The sequence below is a fragment of the Alternaria ethzedia genome (genome assembly GCF_023757985.1).
Source record: "Alternaria ethzedia strain BMP 0044 chromosome Unknown scaffold_11, whole genome shotgun sequence".
Lineage (NCBI taxonomy): Eukaryota > Fungi > Ascomycota > Dothideomycetes > Pleosporales > Pleosporaceae > Alternaria > Alternaria ethzedia.
The window spans coordinates 303,285-322,706 of record NW_026056204.1 but is presented as its reverse complement, the minus strand read 5'-3'; the positions used below and the strand labels follow the sequence as shown (position 1 = coordinate 322,706).

Here is a 19,422-nt window from a genome sequence, read left to right as displayed (position 1 = left end):
CAAGATCGCCAGCTGCGCTAGCGCCTGTCGCATGTCGAAAGTTCCGTCGCGACATCATACTCTCACCACATCACCAACACCACAGCCATGACCGAAGTACAGCAACCCACGCAAACGTCGCTCGCGACCGATACATCTCTCGAAACCGCCACATCGACTGAGCTCGTGCCGACGACCGAACAGACGATCATCACGACCAATGCCGAGGGCAAAAAAGTTAAGAAGATCATCCGTCGCAAGCGGAGACCAGCGCGCCCACAAGTCGATCCTGCTACGATAAAGCCTCAAGAAGTCGCGCAGACGGGAAACATCTACAACGTCTGGTACAACAAGTGGTCTGGCGGCGACAGGGAGGACAAGTACCTCTCCAAGACCGCGGCGCAGGGACGCTGCAACATCGCCAAGGACAGCGGATACACCAAAGCCGACAAGACACCCGGATCCTACTTCTGCCTCTTCTTTGCGCGTGGCATCTGCCCAAAGGGTGTGGACTGCGAGTACCTCCATCGCCTGCCGACCGTCACCGACCTCTTCCCGAGCAACGTCGATTGCTTTGGGCGCGACAAGCATGCCGATTACCGAGACGACATGGGCGGTGTGGGAACATTCCAGAGACAAAACCGAACGCTATACATCGGGCGCATACATCCCACAGACGACATCGAGGAGATCGTATCGCGACACATGCAAGAATGGGGCGAAATCGAACGAACGCGTGTCCTAACAGCGCGCGGCGTAGCCTTCGTCACCTACACCAATGAAGCCAACTCGCAATTCGCCAAGGAAGCAATGGCCCACCAATCCTTCGACAACAACGAAATCCTAAACGTCCGCTGGGCAACCGTCGACCCCAACCCACAAGCCGCAAAGCGCGAAGCCCGTCGCATCGAGGAACAAGCCGCCGAGGCAATCCGAAAAGCCCTCCCCGCAGCCTACGTCGCCGAACTCGAAGGCAGAGACCCAGACAGCAAGAAGCGCAGAAAGGTGGAAGGTAGCTTTGGACTACAGGGCTACGAAGCGCCAGATGACGTGTGGTACGCGAAGGAGAAGAGCGAGTGGGAAGCAGCCAAGCAGCTCGAGTCTGGCGGTATGGGCGAGCGCATGATAATTGAGGGTGGGGAGTCGGCATACCAAGATGACGGCGCCGCTGCACAACAGTACCAGCCAGATGAAAGCTCAGCTGCGCAGCAGCAGGCTAATGGCATTCTATCGGGCTCTACACTAGCGGCGCTCAAGGGCTTCAAGGCTAATCCGTCGAATAAGCGGCCTGCGCCTGTTGCGGGGCCGTTGGTGGATTATGGGAGTGATAGCGATTAAGTTTCGGGTTGGATTGAGGAGCAGATTGGATGATTCGCAAGCATGGGCGGGAAAGAGAATAGGAGGGAAGGATTGTACGTATAGTTCGCATGATGGAGAAAAGGACTAAGCATCTCATGGCGTAAGCATAGGTTAATTGATACCCGTTCTTTTGCGAATTGTCATATTTCGCTCTGCTAATCGATCCACCTCATACGAGGACAGATCGCACGTCTGCAGCTTACATCAAGATGGAAGTATGCAAGTAGATGATCTGACGTCCACCTATGCTCTATGGTGTTCAGGTTTTTTCTTGAAAAACGTGGATCGGTAAGGTTGGCTCCTAAGACGGCGGCTGTACCCTGAGTTTCTTCGGCACTTGCGGCTTCTTTGCTGGCGAGGGATCGCGTTTCGCTACTACATTGGCATAAGTAGGTTTCACCCCGACCGCTTTCTTCGCCGCCTCAATCTTCTCCAAAGCCTCCGCCTTCGGTATGATCTTCGCCTTCTCTGTCACGAGAATCTTCCTCGCAGTCTGCACTTTCCTTACAGCATCCGCCTTCTCCTTGACCGACCTCTTAACCTCCTCCTGCCTCCTCACTTTCTCCGCCTTCCTCTTCAAATCCTCCGTCTGCTTCCTCAACCTCTCCGCCTGCCGCTTGACTTCATACGCCCTCTTCGCCCTCGCCAGAATATCATCCGTCTTGGCATACTCCCCCCCTTGGACTGGCTTCCCGTTCCCTTTCTCCCTCACCCACGCACTCACCATGTCGAACCCAAACCAATCCTGCTCTACATTCACCATGTACCCACTTTTATCCGCTCTATCCAGCGCCCAGCCATCCGTACCGCATTTATATTTCAGCCCCGCCCCTTGCTTCTGCATGGAATCAAAATCACCGACTACAAAACTCTGCGTCCGCGTGTCAACGAAGATGTTCGGCGGCTTGATGTCGCAGTGCACATACCCCAGTGAATGGATATGCTGAATGCCCTTTCGTATACCTTGTATACACTTCTCTGCATCGAAGACCCGCGACTCGACGATTAGATCCCATAACGTGGTATCGTAGCGCCGGAATAGCAGCGCTGTGATACCCTGGTCCATACCGTAGTTCACGCCTACGTACCGGCAGATATTCGGATGCGGGTTCTTGCGCAAGATCTCACAGTTTGCTATCTCCCGTGTCATGATGTCTTTGATCCAGTATGGGTGCCCGAAGAGTTCGCGGTGGTAGCGCAGGTAGTCCATTTGTTTGGCGTAGAGATGGCCTTTTGTTGCGTACTTGGCGGAGGTCATGGCGCCTTTTTTGTAGGTGGGTCGCGCGTTTGAGAGGTTGATTTTGCGTGGGGGGATGTCCCAGGTATATGGGTTGGTGTCTGGGGCGCTATTGTCGTCATCTGGGATGGCGGTTTCGGCGTACCATAATCCTGGGTACTTTTTTGAGCGGAAGAGGGCCCGTTTGGTTGGGCCGGAGATGCGTTGTTTTTGGAGGATTAGGTCGTTGCTGCGGGCAGCGGCCTGAGGCGCCATGATGGGGTGCCCTGATTGAGACGATGGAAGATGTTGGACGCAAGATGTTTGGTAGAACGGTGGAGGGAAAGGTGTCTGGCATGTTTGTCTATGTAGTGAAGGGATGCGCTGTGAAGGCTTTGAGACCACGATGGCATGTTCCAGTTGGCACTATGATGCACTGATTCACTCTGTGAGGAGTTGACGCTGTTGCACATTGCAGTCGCTCCAACACAGTTTCCAGTATGCTCCTCTTGCTCACATGGTTAGGCTGTATCTTTACAGTGAAAGACTGAGCTGTACCTCGTATTTCAACTCTATTCTCCAACAATACAATAGCCCATCGACTTTGCTGCAAGATATCTGTTGATGTTCGCATTCAACCAAAAATCCCTCGATGAACTATCCGGATCAAATACCCTGGCCAGATCATTATGTTCAAGTATATTGCCGGACTCACAGGCGTCAGCAAAGACGACCTACCAAAGCCGTCAATGCAGATCATAGACCATCGCGTTGTATCACAGGATTCTTTGTCCGAAACCTGGGTGCTAGCCCACAAAGACGGAAAACTATACCACGCAATCAAGAAAGACATCCTTTCCGACCGGGACATTGACCGTGCCGACCCTTCAACCTGGATAGACCGTGAGAACACGTTGCCCCCTGAGCAAGTCAACTCAGCCAACTTCTACCCGCAGTACAAACCTGGATACACGCGTATTTGGGAAGTCCAAGGCTGCGAAACGAAGGAGCATTACAAGAAGCATCATGCCATTCTGCAAGCGGGCCACCGCCGCATTCGCGACACCCGTTACCCAGACTTTGTGGCTAAGACGACTGCACGCGAGATTGAGATCTGCGAGAAACTTCGCGTAAACCGTCATAAACACATCTGTAGATATCACGGTGTGCAGACTAGTCGCGTGCTCCGGTTTGAGTACCGCGGAGCTCCTATCGAAGTGCCCCTGGAAGGAGAGCGCGTCCTTAATCTGGTCTTCGACAGATACGATTGCGACCTCTGGGAAGCAGTTCAGCGCGGTTACGCTATACATGTGCGAGACTGTCTAGAAGCTATTGCTTCTGCGATACGGCATCTGCACTGCCTGGGTATCGTCCACGGGGACATCAAACCCCATAACATCTTCATAAAGTACCCTAAGGCTCAGTATAATGCGACTCCAACGTGTTATGTTGTTGGCGACTTCGACAGTGCGCAACCCACTGGTAGTGTAATCGATGGGAAGCACGGGACTCCGTACTGGTCGCGGGAGAAGAAGGTCTGGGTTGATACTGTGGAGGAAGATGATGATTGGTTTTCTTTGGAGAGAATGAGGAGGTGGCTGGTTGAGGTTACGAAGGGTAGGTTGGAAGATTATGAGGGGATGGATTGGGGAGAAAGTGGAGACGCAGGTATTGTTTGATGGACGCTGAATGGAAACGCTGGTTTCGTGGAGATGTTGCCGATGAATGCGTGTGCACCTCCTTTGCTTTACTGTAAGGGGGACCAGGACTTGAATCCTACTAATTTGCCAAGGGATAAAGGATTATCCAACGTGACCGCGTAGAGACGTAATGGACATGTAATCAGCGTCTCATACCTGGACCAGAATGAGACATGTCCGCGTAACGATGAGAATGTTCCAAACAGCCAGATGGCATGATAGCCAAGCGTCGTGACAACCTCTAAGCGGAGCGTGGAGTGCAGGAAGGAATGAATACGCGACGCGCGCAGTCCAGCCTTGTTTCGAGGTGGAGCTAGACAGCGGCACGACCCGACTAACGGCGTGGTTGCCCCATCCGCGGTGTCCGCGGTGTTTCTGTTTCGACTTCCGCCAGTCGCGCCATTGACGCGTCATCCCCTATTTGCTACATCTCAATCTGCCTATACATAATACACAAGCGCTATATGTGAAGATCCCCTACCTATAGCCAACCGCCCACCACCCGCCCGCCATGTCCCACTCGAACACGCAAGCAACCAACAAGATGCTCAGCACGCTCCCAGCACCAACGCGCGACCTGACGGAACTGGCCAAAGAGGAAAAGAGCTTCACCTTCAACCATTTTACCTGCGAACATGCTTGGGTCATTGGCAATATCCTCCGAAACGCGCTGAGAACCGCCGAATGCCCCGCGCTTATCCACATCTCGTCTGCGAATCAGACGCTGTTCCACTCGCCCAGCCTGCCTGGCATAATGCCCGACCACGAGAAGTGGACGGAGAGGAAGCGCAACACCGTCTTGAGATGGGGCCATTCGACTTGGTTCATGAGCTGTCAGTTTGAGGGCGATTACAAGAGGTTCGCGGAGCACAATGCTATGAGCGGGGATGAGTGGTCGAAATATACCATTGAAGGGGGCGGATACCCCGTCTTTGTCAAGGGCGTAGAAGGCGTCGTTGGCGCTATCGTTCTGGTCGGTGTTGGCGTGGACAGTGAGCAGGCGCACGGTGTCGTGGTCAAGGCCGTGGAGGAGTACAAAGACCTCAGAGAAGGGTTCCGCAGCCCAATGAGGAGTATGACGGTCAAATGACTAGATGGCCTGGGTAAAGGAGATGGACTCGGAATCACACTTGGCATCGATGAGAGAATGGGCAGGAGCAGAGAGAAGAAGAAGACCTGAGCGCACCATGTGAAGTCTGTTGTAAGGCTTGGATTGAGGACTAAAGTACAGAAGAGGCATGATTGCCAGCCGGACGAAACCCGAAACGCCCTCCCACCGCATCGAAAGCTATCGAGTAGCCAAACAACAAGTTCCGCCCAGTGTTCACATAAGGGGGATGTTCCGGTGGTTGCGGAAACACATACGTTGGTTCGATGGACGCATTTTGGCCAACGACGAAGGAGTAGGAAGTCGCTGGTCGGTCCAGCGACGGAAACCCAATAGTGATATTGGTCCCAGGCTTCACACGCTTCAACTTGCTTGCTTGGCCATTTGGGTTGGGATTGGGGATCCAGACAGTTGGTATCGAAACGCCCTGCTCAGCCCTGATATACATCTGCGATATGCCCGTATCGACCAGCAGAGTGCCACAGTTCCGCCCTTGGCCGTCGATGCTGAAGCACATCTTCGCCATGGCCCAATCTCTCGCATCCTTGTCATGAGTGAGGCCTGGCTCTAGACCAGAGAATGCGAAGCCCTTTGTGTTCTTCGGCGTCAGCCCTATCTGGATACCTTCGGCCGATATGATGTATCCAGATTGCAAGTTGCCCTGCCGTATCGGCTCCCCGTCGACTGCGTTGATATTCAGGAATGGGTTGATATCCGGTGTCGCGTATGGCATACCATCTTTCGGACCGTTTCTCCCAAAGCCTACGCCCATGTAGGTGATTTGCGAGGTGTCTCTCTCTTCGGCCTGCTCCCCATGTGGACCCAATGGACATTCGAAACGGTCTTTACGGGGATCATACCAAGGGCATCTCCAACTCTTGTCGACGATCAGAACAGGCACGTCTGCAGTCGCATATGAACCATCCTCGCCGCCGAAGTGCATCGGTAGTTTGACCAGTCGCCCTACGTAGAGGATCTTGCTGCTTGTAAAGAAGTGGTGTGCCGGCGTACCCTCAGTACAGGGTATGTTCGGAAGTATTGGGGCGCCTATCAAAGTGCCTGTAGACCCAGTATCCACGGGCATCTTGATGTCAACCCCTTCGACGCCACACATGACTTGTGGCACATGTTTGGGGTTCAGATTGTACATAAATGGAATGAAGATCGAGTCCGTACGTCGTGTTGATTTGGTGTCCATTGGGCGTAACGTAGCTAGTTCGTTGTACATAGCGAAGAAGGCGAGGCTAGCGACTAAGATCAATACGCGCGAGAAGAGTGTTGAACACTTCCGCTTTGGGTGTGTGAACGTTGAAGATGTTGCAGTTGGCGCGTGAATTCCAGATGGCGATCGCGTTCTATAGACCTCGGTCTTCATGGCTGTAAACAGATGCAGAGACCACCTGCACCATCCGCTGGCAAACGCCTGACGCACGCTAAGTTCGCGCGTCAATGTCGCGTCCAAGGAGTCAACAGCGTGACACTTGATGGGAAATGTGTACAAAGCGGTGTCGAGTCATTCAAAAAGCACAGTAATAGCGCGCCGACGTCAACGCCGCCCGGGCGCGCTGTGAGTTGGCGTACCTCTGTCCCCGCAATACCCGGATCCCCAGGCACGTACTCCAACCCAGCAATCTAGACTTCGGCTCTTCTGCTTCCATCACCATCATTCAGTCAGATGTCAACTTTTCCATACTTTCACGAATATATGGCTCACGAATCGCGAGATGCCGATCATCACGTGTGCTCATGCACGTCGCAGCCGGGGATGTTCTTAGCTCGAATTAGGCCTGTGGCTGAGTGTGACCATCCACCGCCCTGAAGGCAGTACGACCGCAGACTGAAGGACAGGAGCACTCTAGCTGAGAATGGCTTTCGACGACCTACCCGATCCCCTCTATCGACCTTGATACGTCCTCCGTCTCATCTCCAATCGAACGAATATCCGCCCTCGTACTCCAACCACCGCCCGCGAACAAAGAGTCGTCGCAGCCAGAGCATGTAGCCAACATGGGTCGCTCACCATCACGATCCAGCGATGGAGCTGATTCCGCGCAAAATGCGCGCGTCGAACCGCGTCTCCTAAAGGCCATCGAGGACAGTAAACACGACGATGCGATCGCGATCATCGAGCATGCGAAAGCGAAGTCGCAACCCGTCGACCACCTCCTGCGCATAGGCTTGATGCGCGCAGCCGAACGCGGAAATATCTACATCACCGAATACCTGCTCAAGAGCGGCGCGAAGCCCGACGGCGCACCGGGTGGCCGAGTCTCGCCTTTGTTCAAAGCGATTGAGAAAGAGCGTGTCGACATTGTACGACTGCTGTTGAAGTTCGGCGGCAACGTGGATGCGCAAGACAAGCAGGGACGGACTGCGCTGATGACGGCTGCATGGAAGAACTACTACCACATCATGCAAGAACTGCTCAGGTATGGTGCTGACGTCAACAAGAAGGACAACACTGGGCGGAACATATTACACAACTTGGCGGCAGACAAGCACTGCAACTGGGGACGCGATGTCATCGCGGAGCTGTTGAAGCAGAATATCGCGATCGACGGACCAGAGGGCCAGGACGACCAGAAGCGCAGCCCGTTGCATTGGGCTGCTAGTACCGGCAAGAAGGAGCTATGCGAGATGCTCTTGCGTCGAACGAGATTGCCGAGAGCGAATGTGAACGCGGTGGAAGTCAGGCAGAAGACGGCACTACATCTGGCAGTCGCACACGGGCGAGACGACATCATTGAGCTGTTACTAGTCAACGGGGCAGACGTAGGCGCGCAGAGTGACGGAAGCTGGACGCCCCTCCACAATGCTTGCGACCAAGGCAGTGTAAAGGTGCTGAAGATACTCCTGGCTGCCGGAGCGGACGTCAATGCGCGAACACTCAACGGGACGACACCTTTACACGTCGCGGCGCAAGCTGGTCACTTTGACGTAGTCAAGTGTCTCTTGGAAAGGGGAGACATCAAACGAGCGCCGAAGGATACATTTGGTATCACGCCGTTCTTGCGCGCTGCGCAGAGCAAGAAACCTGCGCGCAAAGATATCATCAATGCTCTGGCACCCCACAACCAGGTCGAAGCGCTCAGCGAAGACGCCCTTGGCGCTACAAACGGGTTCCATGCTACTATTGTTGACTTTGGCAACTTCCACAACGAGAACAAGGTCTCAAGAAGGACTGTGTTCGAGCTTTTGTATGGCCGCGATCCCATCAACCCAAGAAAGCCAGCTGTTGCGATTTTACCCAAGGAGTCAAAGGCGACAACCTTCCGATGGATACATCTCCCTGCCAACAACATGGCCTGGGTTGAGGCGCTGCTCACAAAAGCGTTCATCGAGGAGGGTGCCAGCGATGTTGAAGGTTTCAAGGCGCTTGAACGGTCTTTTAGTCATCAGCATCGAGGACAGCAGATTCATTCGCATTTCATGCGACCGCTCTGTCAAAGCACACCACGTGCACCAAAACAACACGATGATTCCGACCTTTCCGACGGCGCTGATTTCATCCCCCAGATTCTGGTGAATAGCGGTACGGGCTTAGGTATCGATGCGGTAGCTGGTTCACAAGAACTCCCAACGTCACAATTTCCTCGCACGCCTGTGCGGACCAGTACCGTGGATACAGACTATACGGATGGGACTGCGGGAACCGGCTCCGGACCTACAACTGTCAAGGAAGGAAAGGGTAAGGCAAAAGATAAATCGAAGAAGCAACCGAAGTGGAGTGGATCGAGACAAGCAGGCAAACGATCAGGTGGGACGGACACACCAACCCGAGGTCCAGAACATCAGGCGAAACGAACGCATACTAGCTCCTCTCTCAACAATAGTGGCTATCTCAGGTCACCCGGCAGCCCGGGAAGAAAAGACCCAACGACCGTAGCGAAGGGCAATATCTTTTCCTTCATGCCATACCTACATTTCGAAACCGATCGGCGGCGGCAAGAAATGCAGGCTGCGATCTCGAGGACGCAGAAGATGAAAGAGCGGGAGAAGAACGAGGGTGCCACTTCCAAGCCACAGTATTACCGTGCATCAACTTATGACGAGATGCTGTTCAGGGCTCACTTAACATCCTCACAAGTTTCGCTGCACGTGCGACGCACGCTCGACCAGTTCTTCTACCACAATATCGACACGCAATCCCGAGATCGAGACCAAGTCGTCTATCGATATCAATGCAAGTCGAACGAGCCGCAACATGTTGACCCGAAAATCTTCATGGTCGATCAGCTGTGGATGTGGACGCTTGGCAAAGACTTGATCGTGACAGCCTTCCCTCAAAGATGGCAGCAGCCTCGCAACGACCCGCTCAACGTCCTGGATGGAGTCATTGAAGACATCAATAGCAAGACAAGAGATCCGGTGCGTAGCGTGTACGATCTTGCCATGATCATCACCGGTCGGTGTAGTGGCGTGTTCGACAGACATCGCGTTGGCGACGAAGACTATCAGTTTCTCGACATGTTCGAATCAAGCATCGGTGATGCTACTGAGATGGAAACCATGCTTTTTAAAGAATTCAACACGGCGTCCGCTCAGGCCTCGGCTTGGCTACAACATCACCGCCGGCCCAATCGCTTCTCTAGACATTTAGAAGCCGAGGGAAGGCAAAGGGAACACCTGAATCGCCGGCACACATCACATCATTCACATTCTCACTCTCACGCGTTGACTGACCCTCCAGTGCCGGAAGAGGCATTCGACTACGGTGACAGCGATCGAACGGCCGCCCATGCCCCGCTTTTTGTCGATAAACTACTGGATATTGGCGCGGAGACAGACCTGCTGGCTGAGACGAAAGACATTCGCGACGAGCTCAACATGATCTCGAAGGTGCTCGAAGATCAACGCACCATACTACCGGACATGGAGACGAGCATCACAGACATATATCGTGAAGAGCACAAGAGTCAACAGGAGCTGAAGAAGCGATTCAAGGATATGACGAAGACAGTAGACACACATATCAAGGATCTCGAACGCATGGACAAGCAAGCCAAGCGCATCTACGAATCCATCACTGACCTCCTCGATCTAAAGCAGAAGCACGCCAACGCATTCGAGGCGCGCTTCGCCCGCGACCAAGCTGCCGGTACTGCCAGACAAAGCCAGACCATCATGGTGTTTACCATTGTCACCATCATCTTCCTCCCTCTATCCTTCATCGCAGCCATGTTCACAATCAACATCCAAGAATTTCCGCATCGGCCCGGTAGCGACGAGCCTTCGCTTCCTCTCTCATTCGTCAGCAAGTACATGTTCGGCATCGGCTTCGCTATCTCCATCCCGTTCATCGCCATCGCGCTTTCATTCGACGCCATCGGAGACTTCTTCCGCGAAGTCAAACGCCGCTTCCGCGAGCGCAAGGCCCAGAATCGCCAGAGCCGGCATGATTTCAACGACGCTTACAGCGGTATCGAGAAGACAGACTTTGAGTACCCCTTCGACACGCGCACTATCGAACAGGCTCTGAGTCGCGGGCGTAGTACGGCATACCGCCCCGACGGCAGGCGCAGCATCGAAAGTTATCTCGGCAGTGCGAGGGCGAATCACTGGGGTGATGGCGGCTCGTTGCTTCCGGTTGCTAGTCGCAGCACGGGAAGGAGTCCCGAGAAGGGTGCTGTGAGGATTACGAATGGCTTGAATGGCACGACTGCGATGGCTAACCGGTTGAGTGTGGATAGGGCTGAGAGGCAGAGTCCGATTGAGAGGATTAGTACTGGGTTTAGGATGAGGGGGAGTGGGGATTTTGAACGCAAGTAGATGGGGTGGTGTTGGGAAGGTTTGGGAAATGAAGATACCCTGGCGCTGTTATGTACCGTTGCTGATGAATGAATAAGACGCATTAAATTTTACGTTTTCTTTGCTTATATGGCGTGCTTGGTTCAACGCGGTCGGGCTACCACGAAAAGACCGAATATGGTTCGGTACATGCTCATCATTGGGTGGATGAAGGAGAGATGTGGGGATGACGGCGGAGGCGATGGTACTGTGATGGGACATTGACGACCAGCCGCACACGCTTGCCGAAACACATACTATACTCGTAGGAAAGAATCATCGATAGAAAGAAGTGTCGCAAGCTCCGGGAATTCAGGCTGTCAGTGGTCAGGGTAGGTGTGCCTGTCTGCCGAGTTTGCTCTGTGCCAGGGCCCCTTCCGAGTTCCTTCGCTCGGAATTGTCTCCCGGCTCTTCCCATTTCAACTTTTGAACCCTCTCAGTGTACTTTACATCGAATTATCGCAATACTCCGATATGTCTACAACCAGCCCTGAGACAACTGGAGCCTATGTTGCTACCGACAATGAGCCTGCGGATAGCAAGAAGCGACAGAACGAGTGAGTGTATGCCCCTAGGGTTGTTAGAACCCATCCGCTAATAAGTTCCAGAGCACAACAAAAAGAACAGGAAGCCGCCAACAAGTATGTTTCGTCATACCACCGCCGGCACCGCGAAGTCGCTGACCGAACATTAGGCGACGGAATCTAAACGACTCGGCATCAAAACTGTCTGACAAACGGACTGTAGCACGGACCCGACGCGATGCAAAGCATGCAGAGGCTGTTGAGAGAGGCCGGCTCGCATGTCTTCAACTTTGCGCAACGCTGCATACCACCCTACCTCGAGAACTGCGAGACATGGTGTACAGCGAAATCATCGGCCCATACTACCGCGAGATCGTCACCGGACACAAAGATCATAGAAGACACGTCATTCAGAGCACATCAATGGATTTCGTCAACCAGGAGATACGAGGCCTCAAGTCAACTGGACAGCGCGGTCTGAAATGGTGGCTCGACAGCTACATGGGCCGCGAAGTAGCCACCGAGATAGTCGAAAGCTGGTACGGCAGTCGGACGTTCTGCTTCAGTCACCGTAGGTTGAACCTGATCCCCGATTTCTTGGAACGCGACGTTTTCTCAAAAGGCCTCAAACCAGGCCTTATCGTCCAGCACATGCACGTTCACGTGGCCGAATACCAAACCAAGACTGGTTACTTCGATGAGCTACGAGGTACACTCGGCAAGATCGAGAACAAGGATGTCAACTTGCACATACGTCTTCACCACAAGACTAGCATGTCAGCTCGACGGCTGCAACTAGAGAGACTGGGTCCTGTTGTTTACCAGCTAAGAAGGGAGGGGCTGAGTCGCATTACTGTACAGAGTGCGGGTTGTTGCAAGGACTTCACGTCGCTGTTTGATGGGGAAGAAGGGCTGTTCATGGTTTGCCTGGTATGTTGCTGAAAGGTTCGGTTTGATGTCTTCTAATGCTGTGGCAGGAACGTTGGGCGTTGTCGGCAAATCCCAACATCTGAACAACCGCTGGGCTCGTGTACATTGTGCGCTGTATGTACACGGAGAAGGTGCAAGGGTCTTTATTAGAGAATTGTTACGCAGGCAGAACTTTGAGTAGCCTCATGGAATGAAAGCTGTGCATGATTTTATGATTCGTACAACTTTGATTATGTCTGCTGCAGCCTCGGTTGGCTGATACCCAGGTACGCGTCCGGACTAGCGTCGTGTTCCTTCGCGTTTTGTTGCCTGCAAGTTGATGACTCCGCCACAATTATCTTCTCGTCTTTGGGAATAAGAGGCGCTTGCACCCCTAGAATCGAAGATGAAAAATAGCTACGTCTTGTGCTTACCAATCCCAATAACTTCGCTTGGGACTGACAGTCTGTTTCATTAGCTACTGATCCGCAATGAAAATCGGTCATCATGACTCTTCACACGCACTGAAGCGGCGGATGTATGTTAAACGGTTCTAGTCTCGTGTATACCTAGGTAGTAATATACGACTGACTGCAAGTAGGAAATATCCACGTCGGAAACCTGATCCCAAACCTGATCCAGTCGAGTACGCTTCACCCACTCCACGTAAGAACATACGTCTAACCGAACAACAACAGCCCGACCCGCTTACTTGCGCTCCACAAAAAACATCGCCAATCCCAGCTCAACTTCTGTACAGCCTTCCGCGCAGCTCTCCCTCGCGAAGTGAGGGACATGGTCTACGACTATCTCATTCCTCCCCGCAGGCAACATTACGTTGTTGATTGTCGTGAGGTGGATACTGGAATACGCTCAAGTCGATATTTCCGCCACGACCGCGGTGGCCGGTCTTTCTTCGACGCTCAACCGCCTTTACCTGAAGACCCTGCGATGCGTCGCGATACTTGGAGGTACGCCGAGTACACGGGTGAAGCAGTCGCAAAAGAGATAGCAGAGCACTGGTACCGCACTAGCGGCTTCATAATGTACACCCCGGGTGCTTGCTTGCTGGGGATGTTCCTCACGCAAGATGTCTGGAAAAGAGGAGTCGTGCCTGCCAATATCATTCGATACATACGCATTGATCTCAGCTGGGATCAGATTTGGGGTGGCTCCGCGCGTGTTGTAGCTGATCTGGAAAACCTTTTCATGGTGACTAACAAAGAAATGGTAATCATCTTCCAGATAGATCATCATGCAGCTGATGGGGACTATTACCCCAAGCCCCCGCTGTGGCCTGTCCTGCGAAGTTTGTTGAAGGTGTTTGCGCCGGTTGTTTATCGTTTGCGCGCTGCTGGGTTTAGTAGGGTTAAGGTGTATCAGGGTGTTATTCGTAGGCTTTATGAGAAGTGGCCGTGGGATAGAAGTCATAGGGATATCACGAATTGGTTTGATCTGGAGGAGGAGGAGTTTCGGAAGGTGTTTTTGACGGTAGGTTGTGTTGTGCTGATGAAGTTGAGGATATGTGCTAATGTATGGGGTAGGAGAGTGGTGATGATGAGGAGAGTAAACAGCGTATCGCCGATGTCATATTGAATGGTAGTGGCTGAAGAATGTTGACAATGCTGGAGACGTAGAAGATTGAGTCGGATTTATTAAGAAAGGGATAGAGATGACAAGAAGTCGTAAAGACACATGTTATAGCTGTAGACTGGCGATGATTAGGATCATCTTGACTAAACACGTCAAAATCCAGTAGTTGGCTCCACTCTCGAAGAAACTTGCATACCCCAAGCGCTGACATGATCAATTATGTCATTTGATAGCCTTGCGAGACCTCCAAGCACGCTAAGATCAGAGCGTCTATGTACGGCGCGTCCTGAAGCATTCTTGACTTACACAGCTGCTTTTCATCTTCCGTTGCATGCTCGTGGAAGTTACAGCGATCTTTTATCTCGTTGCATAATGCATCCATTCCTTTGCCTTTGCTTGCAAGCTTGTGGTTGATTCGCACAACTTCTACTAAGAAATCTTGGGGCAGCGGTGTAGCCTCGAGTAGCGCTCGATAAGGGCCCCTGTAGTGGCCCCAATTCAGCGCAGCACTCTTGACGAAGTATTGACAGATGGTAGAAGAAGGAGGTAACTCTTCGAACATGAAAGCAATTGTTTCGGGGTCGGGAGCCAATCCATCTTTCGTAAGGTCGCTGAAGGCGCTGATAACGTCATTGCGCAATTTGACGCACTCGTATGCATCCGCAAAGCGATAGAGATGGAAGAGGCTGTTCAAAACATCGTTATTACAGTCAGAGTCAGCATCTGATCTGTTTTGATTTGTCTCTTCCATCATTGTACGCGTGTGAGCTGAGACATCAGCGTTCAAAGATCGGGTCATGCGCGCTGCAGGGCTTAACAGGGCTTTCACCTCACTAAGACCTGGAGGCGATCGAGTCGTTTGAAGGTAGACCCAAGTCTGAAAAAGGCGAAAAGTCGTCTTAGAGGTCTCGGGAAGATGCAAGACGCCATCTTTGCCTTCTTTGAAGTTGGGTCCGAATGCGCGAGAGAAGTACTCAGACTGCCGGCGGAGGAGTTTCTTGTGAAATGTGAAGGGTATTTTATTGGTGCCCACGGTCACACGTACCATTTCTTTGCCGAGATCCCTAATCTTGTCAGTAACTATAAGGACTAATTGAGGGGTTGCTCTACATGATGCGTGCCTTGGAATTGATTGAGAGGTGCTGCGGAATTTGAGCGGTTGAGAGGCAAAGTTGTCAGTTTCGGAGGTCGAGAAACCGAAGAACTGGAGCAGCGAAGATCTAGATCAAATGATCGTGGTGCGAAGGGAAGGCGCAGTAGCAGGAGGGTTCCACGGCCATGGCATCGTGAATGCGCGGTCCTGTGCTGCAGACGTTCAGTAATTCCCATGTACACACCGTATTCACTGTGCTCAGTCTTGCAGCTGCATGCAAAGTATTAGAGATCTACCTTTCATTGATGGTCTAGAGAAGTGGGGTTGTAGGATAAGGTCAATCGAGTGCCAAACGCGAACTCACATGACGCGACGCCAACGCCGGCTTATCTCCGCTCCATCGCCGAAGTCCAAGCTCCAAGCTTAGGCGTCACCACCGAGCAGGTGCGCCCACAGCTACAGTCGAAGCCGCAGCAGAGTGAGAAGTAGCACTGAGACAGCGGGTGATCGCGCAAACAATGACTACGAGCCCACGATAGCTGAGAGCTACATCCCAAGCCCACCATGGCTTACGACACCTCGAGCGGGTATGCGCCGCCCAGCACAAGCAACATGCAGGAGGACGCCTCGGGCCCCATGTTCAGCATAGAGCGCGTAGCTTTACAGTTCACAGTATCTTCCGACTTTGTAGCGGCTGCAGTAGCGAATAATGTCGTCGTCCTGGCTTTGTCCACCGGGCGCATCTTACGCATCGATTTGGACAGTCCCGCAGATATAGACGGTTCGTATAGCAATGCACACACCACACGAAAGATTTGGACAGCCGCTCATATATCTCAAGATATCGATCTTCCGAAGAAGCCTTCAGAAGTGGGTGTCATCAGACGCCTCTTTCTCGACCCCTCCGCATCCCACCTCATCATAACCACGACTCTCGCCGAAAACTACTACCTCCACACACAATCCCGGACACCGAAGGCGTTGTCACGGCTGAAGGGCGTTGTCATAGAGAGTATCTCGTGGAACCCCTCGCAACCCACTGCTTCGACGCGCGAGATACTCGTGGGAGCGTCAGACGGTAACGTTTACGAGGTGTATATCGAGCCGTCATCCGAGTTCTACAGGAGGGAGGAGAGGGTAACGTAGCTGCCACGGATAACTCTCAAAACATCTTGCTAACTTTTTACTAGTATGTATCTCTCATCCTATGCTTTGGCAACGCGGTTCTAAGACATCTTGTGATTCGTACTAACAGCTTGATAGATACTTGAAGAGCGTATACCGGACGAACGATGGCCCTATTACTGGACTGTGGACGGATACGGTGCCCGGGAGAACGGACCTGCGGCGCATCATCGTCGCGACACCTTCGACTTTCCTACATTTCGCTGGCAAAGTTGGACGTCAGGGATCAGAAGGAAGCGGATCTATATTCTCGAAGCTGTTTGAGAGCGAATCTGCGACCGTACATGAGGTCTCCAATGTCGCCCCCACGGCAGCCTCGCTGCTTGCCATCTCCCCGGAGAACAACGACAGCCCACACCGCGAGGACTCCAACGCCGAGAGGATCTTCGGCTGGCTTACTTCACAAGGCGTTTTGCATGGGAAGCTGTATCTATCACAGGATACTTCTGAGCTTGGCGGCAAAGTTCTTGGAGACTCAAAGATGTTGCCTAGATCACAGGTGCCACCTTCACAAACCGCTAGCGGGCGCACACGACGGACACAAGATCCTGTCAGTTCGATGATATTGAGCCAGTGGCATATTCTTCAGCTAGTCGAAGGCCGAGTCGTAGCTATCAACCGCCTCGACGACACTGTTGTCCATGACCAAGTTGTGCTGGAGTCCGGACAAAGTGCGCTTGGTCTGGTTGCTGACTGGAAGAGGAATACTTATTGGCTCTTCACGAGCCAGGAGATCTTCGAGATCGTTGTCGAAGACGAGAGTCGCGACGTTTGGAAAATCATGCTCCGAGCACAACAATTCGAGGCTGCATCGCAGTACGCCAAAACACCAGCGCAGAAAGATGCAGTGGCAACGGCATCTGGCGACTACCTTGTTGGCAAGAGCCAGTGGATGGAGGCTGCGACTGTTTACGGACGAAGTACGAAGCCGTTTGAGCAAGTCGCGCTGACATTCATCGACAATGGCGAGCAGGACGCGCTACGGAAGTACCTGGTGACGAAACTGTCCACATTGAAGAAGTCATCGATAATGCAACGGACCATGGTCGCTACTTGGTTGATTGAACTCTACATGGCCAAGCTCAATACTCTCGATGACACTATTACCACGAAAGCAGAACTCTCAGAGAGCATGAACACCGCCGAGACTCATGATCAACTATCAGTCATCCGGAAAGAGTATCAGGACTTTGTAACCAAGTACAAGGCTGATCTTGACCGTAAGACTGTATACGAGATCATCAGCAGTCACGGTCGAGAGGAAGAGCTGCTCTACTTTGCTACTGTGGTCAACGACTACAACTACGTACTCTCGTACTGGGTGCAGCGTGAGCGTTGGCAAGAATCTCTGGACGTCCTCAAGAAGCAGACAGATCCCGAGATCTTCTACAAGTACAGCTCTGTGCTCATGGCCCACGTACCAGTCGAGCTCGTCGATGTGATGATGCGACACTCGAACTTCGACGCGCAGAAGCTCATCCCCGCATTCCTCAACTACAACAACCACACCAAGGCCACGCTGAACCAGAACCAAGCAGTCCGCTACCTTCTCTTCGAGATCAACCAACACAACTCAACCGACGCCGCCATCCACAACACCCTCATCTCCATCTACGCCTCCCACCCAACAACCGACGAATCCGCCCTCCTCGCCTACCTCGAAGGCCAATCTCTCGCTCACGAGCAAAACTACGACGCCGACTTTGCACTCCGCCTCTGCATCCAGCACAAGCGCGTCCAATCCTGCGTACACATCTACAGCTCCATGCAACAATACGCGCAAGCCGTCGACCTCGCCCTAAAATACGACGAAATAGACCTCGCCTCGAGCGTCGCCGACCGCTCCAACACGTCCCCCGTCCTCCGCAAAAAACTCTGGCTCGCCATCGCCAAAAAAGTTATCTCGCAATCCAGCGGCATAAAAACCGCCATCGAGTTCCTCCGCCGCGTCGACCTCCTCCGCATCGAAGACCTCATCCCCTTCTTCCCCGACTTCGTCGTCATCGACGATTTCAAAGAGGAAATCTGCGCCGCGCTCGAAGACTACAGCCACAAGATTGATGGCTTGAAGCAGGAGATGGATGATAGTGAGGCGACGGCTACGCATATCAAGTCGGATATCAAAGCGCTGGAACAGCGTTATGCGATTGTGGAACCCGGGGAGAGGTGCTATGTGTGTGGGTTGCCGTTGTTGGCGAGACAGTTCTTTGTGTTTCCGTGCCAGCATGCGTTCCACAGTGATTGTCTTGCGAAGAGGGTGGTGGAGCTTGCGGGGATTGCGAGGGGCAAGCGCATTGCGGAGTTGCAGGCGGAAGTGCAGAGGGGGGTTAAGGTGGGGAAGGGGAGGGAGAGGGCGATTAGGGAGTTGGATGCGCTGGTTGGGAGCAGTTGGTGAGTCTTTTTTTCTCACAGTGATCTCTTGATTTGGATGTTGGCTAACGTGCTACAGTGTGTTGTGTGGTGAACTCGCCGTTAAGCTCGTCGACGAACCCTTTATCACCGCTAAAGACGACAAGGACGAATGGGCTGTTTAATAATAAAAAACCGGACACTCTGGAGCCTACGTTGATCCTGGCCCACCTACTTCGCATGTTTTTAGCTTGATGTAGGCTCCAGGGTCTTCAGGGATATGCCTAGGTTCACGTGCAGCTTAAAGAAATCATCATCAGCAACGACATCATACAATGAATTCATATTGTACATTTACTTTGAATTGCATCTCTATAAGCCCCCGCCCCTGCATGTGGTGGTATACAAATTTTAGTAGTGCCGTACAATAAAATGGAGCTGATGATATGAATCCCCCCGTTGTCTGCCCCCACCCCCGGAGACGCCGTAGCGCTGATGCAAGAACTAAGAAGAAAGGAAGAATAAGAGGCAACAAGAAAAAAAGATTAGACGGATAACTTCAAACGAACGCCAGATGGTGATACTGTTTCCAAGACTGTTGGCCTTCGCCATGGAACGAC

The 19,422-nt window shown here is 52.7% G+C and overlaps 8 protein-coding genes across 8 annotated transcripts; 6 read left to right on the top strand and 2 right to left on the bottom strand.

Moving 5' to 3' along the window:
* Positions 1-87: 87 nt before the first annotated feature.
* CWC2 (Pre-mRNA-splicing factor) lies at positions 88-1,317 on the top strand (the record flags this gene model as incomplete). Its single annotated transcript, XM_049376968.1, has 1 exon — positions 88-1,317. The coding sequence occupies one exon, from the start codon at positions 88-90 to the stop codon at positions 1,315-1,317; it is 1,230 nt and encodes a 409-aa protein (XP_049233193.1).
* Positions 1,318-1,639: 322 nt separating this feature from the next.
* On the bottom strand, positions 1,640-2,830 carry J4E87_005354 (uncharacterized protein; the record flags this gene model as incomplete). Its single annotated transcript, XM_049376967.1, has 1 exon — positions 1,640-2,830. The coding sequence occupies one exon, from the start codon at positions 2,828-2,830 to the stop codon at positions 1,640-1,642; it is 1,191 nt and encodes a 396-aa protein (XP_049233192.1).
* A 413-nt stretch (positions 2,831-3,243) lies between these two features.
* On the top strand, positions 3,244-4,233 carry J4E87_005353 (uncharacterized protein; the record flags this gene model as incomplete). Its single annotated transcript, XM_049376966.1, has 1 exon — positions 3,244-4,233. The coding sequence occupies one exon, from the start codon at positions 3,244-3,246 to the stop codon at positions 4,231-4,233; it is 990 nt and encodes a 329-aa protein (XP_049233191.1).
* A 532-nt stretch (positions 4,234-4,765) lies between these two features.
* Positions 4,766-5,344, top strand: J4E87_005352 (uncharacterized protein; the record flags this gene model as incomplete). Its single annotated transcript, XM_049376965.1, has 1 exon — positions 4,766-5,344. One exon carries the CDS (start codon positions 4,766-4,768, stop codon positions 5,342-5,344), a length of 579 nt encoding a protein of 192 aa, XP_049233190.1.
* A 130-nt stretch (positions 5,345-5,474) lies between these two features.
* Positions 5,475-6,560, bottom strand: J4E87_005351 (uncharacterized protein; the record flags this gene model as incomplete). Its single annotated transcript, XM_049376964.1, has 1 exon — positions 5,475-6,560. One exon carries the CDS (start codon positions 6,558-6,560, stop codon positions 5,475-5,477), a length of 1,086 nt encoding a protein of 361 aa, XP_049233189.1.
* Positions 6,561-7,369: 809 nt separating this feature from the next.
* On the top strand, positions 7,370-11,131 carry J4E87_005350 (uncharacterized protein; the record flags this gene model as incomplete). The annotated part of the gene is made up of 2 exons (XM_049376963.1): positions 7,370-9,848; positions 10,053-11,131. The coding sequence occupies 2 exons, from the start codon at positions 7,370-7,372 to the stop codon at positions 11,129-11,131; spliced, it is 3,558 nt and encodes a 1,185-aa protein (XP_049233188.1).
* A 156-nt stretch (positions 11,132-11,287) lies between these two features.
* On the top strand, positions 11,288-12,686 carry J4E87_005349 (uncharacterized protein; the record flags this gene model as incomplete). The annotated part of the gene is made up of 6 exons (XM_049376962.1): positions 11,288-11,295; positions 11,638-11,706; positions 11,758-11,790; positions 11,844-12,489; positions 12,535-12,603; positions 12,651-12,686. The coding sequence occupies 6 exons, from the start codon at positions 11,288-11,290 to the stop codon at positions 12,684-12,686; spliced, it is 861 nt and encodes a 286-aa protein (XP_049233187.1).
* A 3,146-nt stretch (positions 12,687-15,832) lies between these two features.
* Positions 15,833-18,987, top strand: J4E87_005348 (uncharacterized protein; the record flags this gene model as incomplete). Its single annotated transcript, XM_049376961.1, has 4 exons — positions 15,833-16,049; positions 16,110-16,410; positions 16,532-18,844; positions 18,903-18,987. 4 exons carry the CDS (start codon positions 15,833-15,835, stop codon positions 18,985-18,987), a joined length of 2,916 nt encoding a protein of 971 aa, XP_049233186.1.
* Between the last annotated feature and the right edge of the window lie 435 nt (positions 18,988-19,422).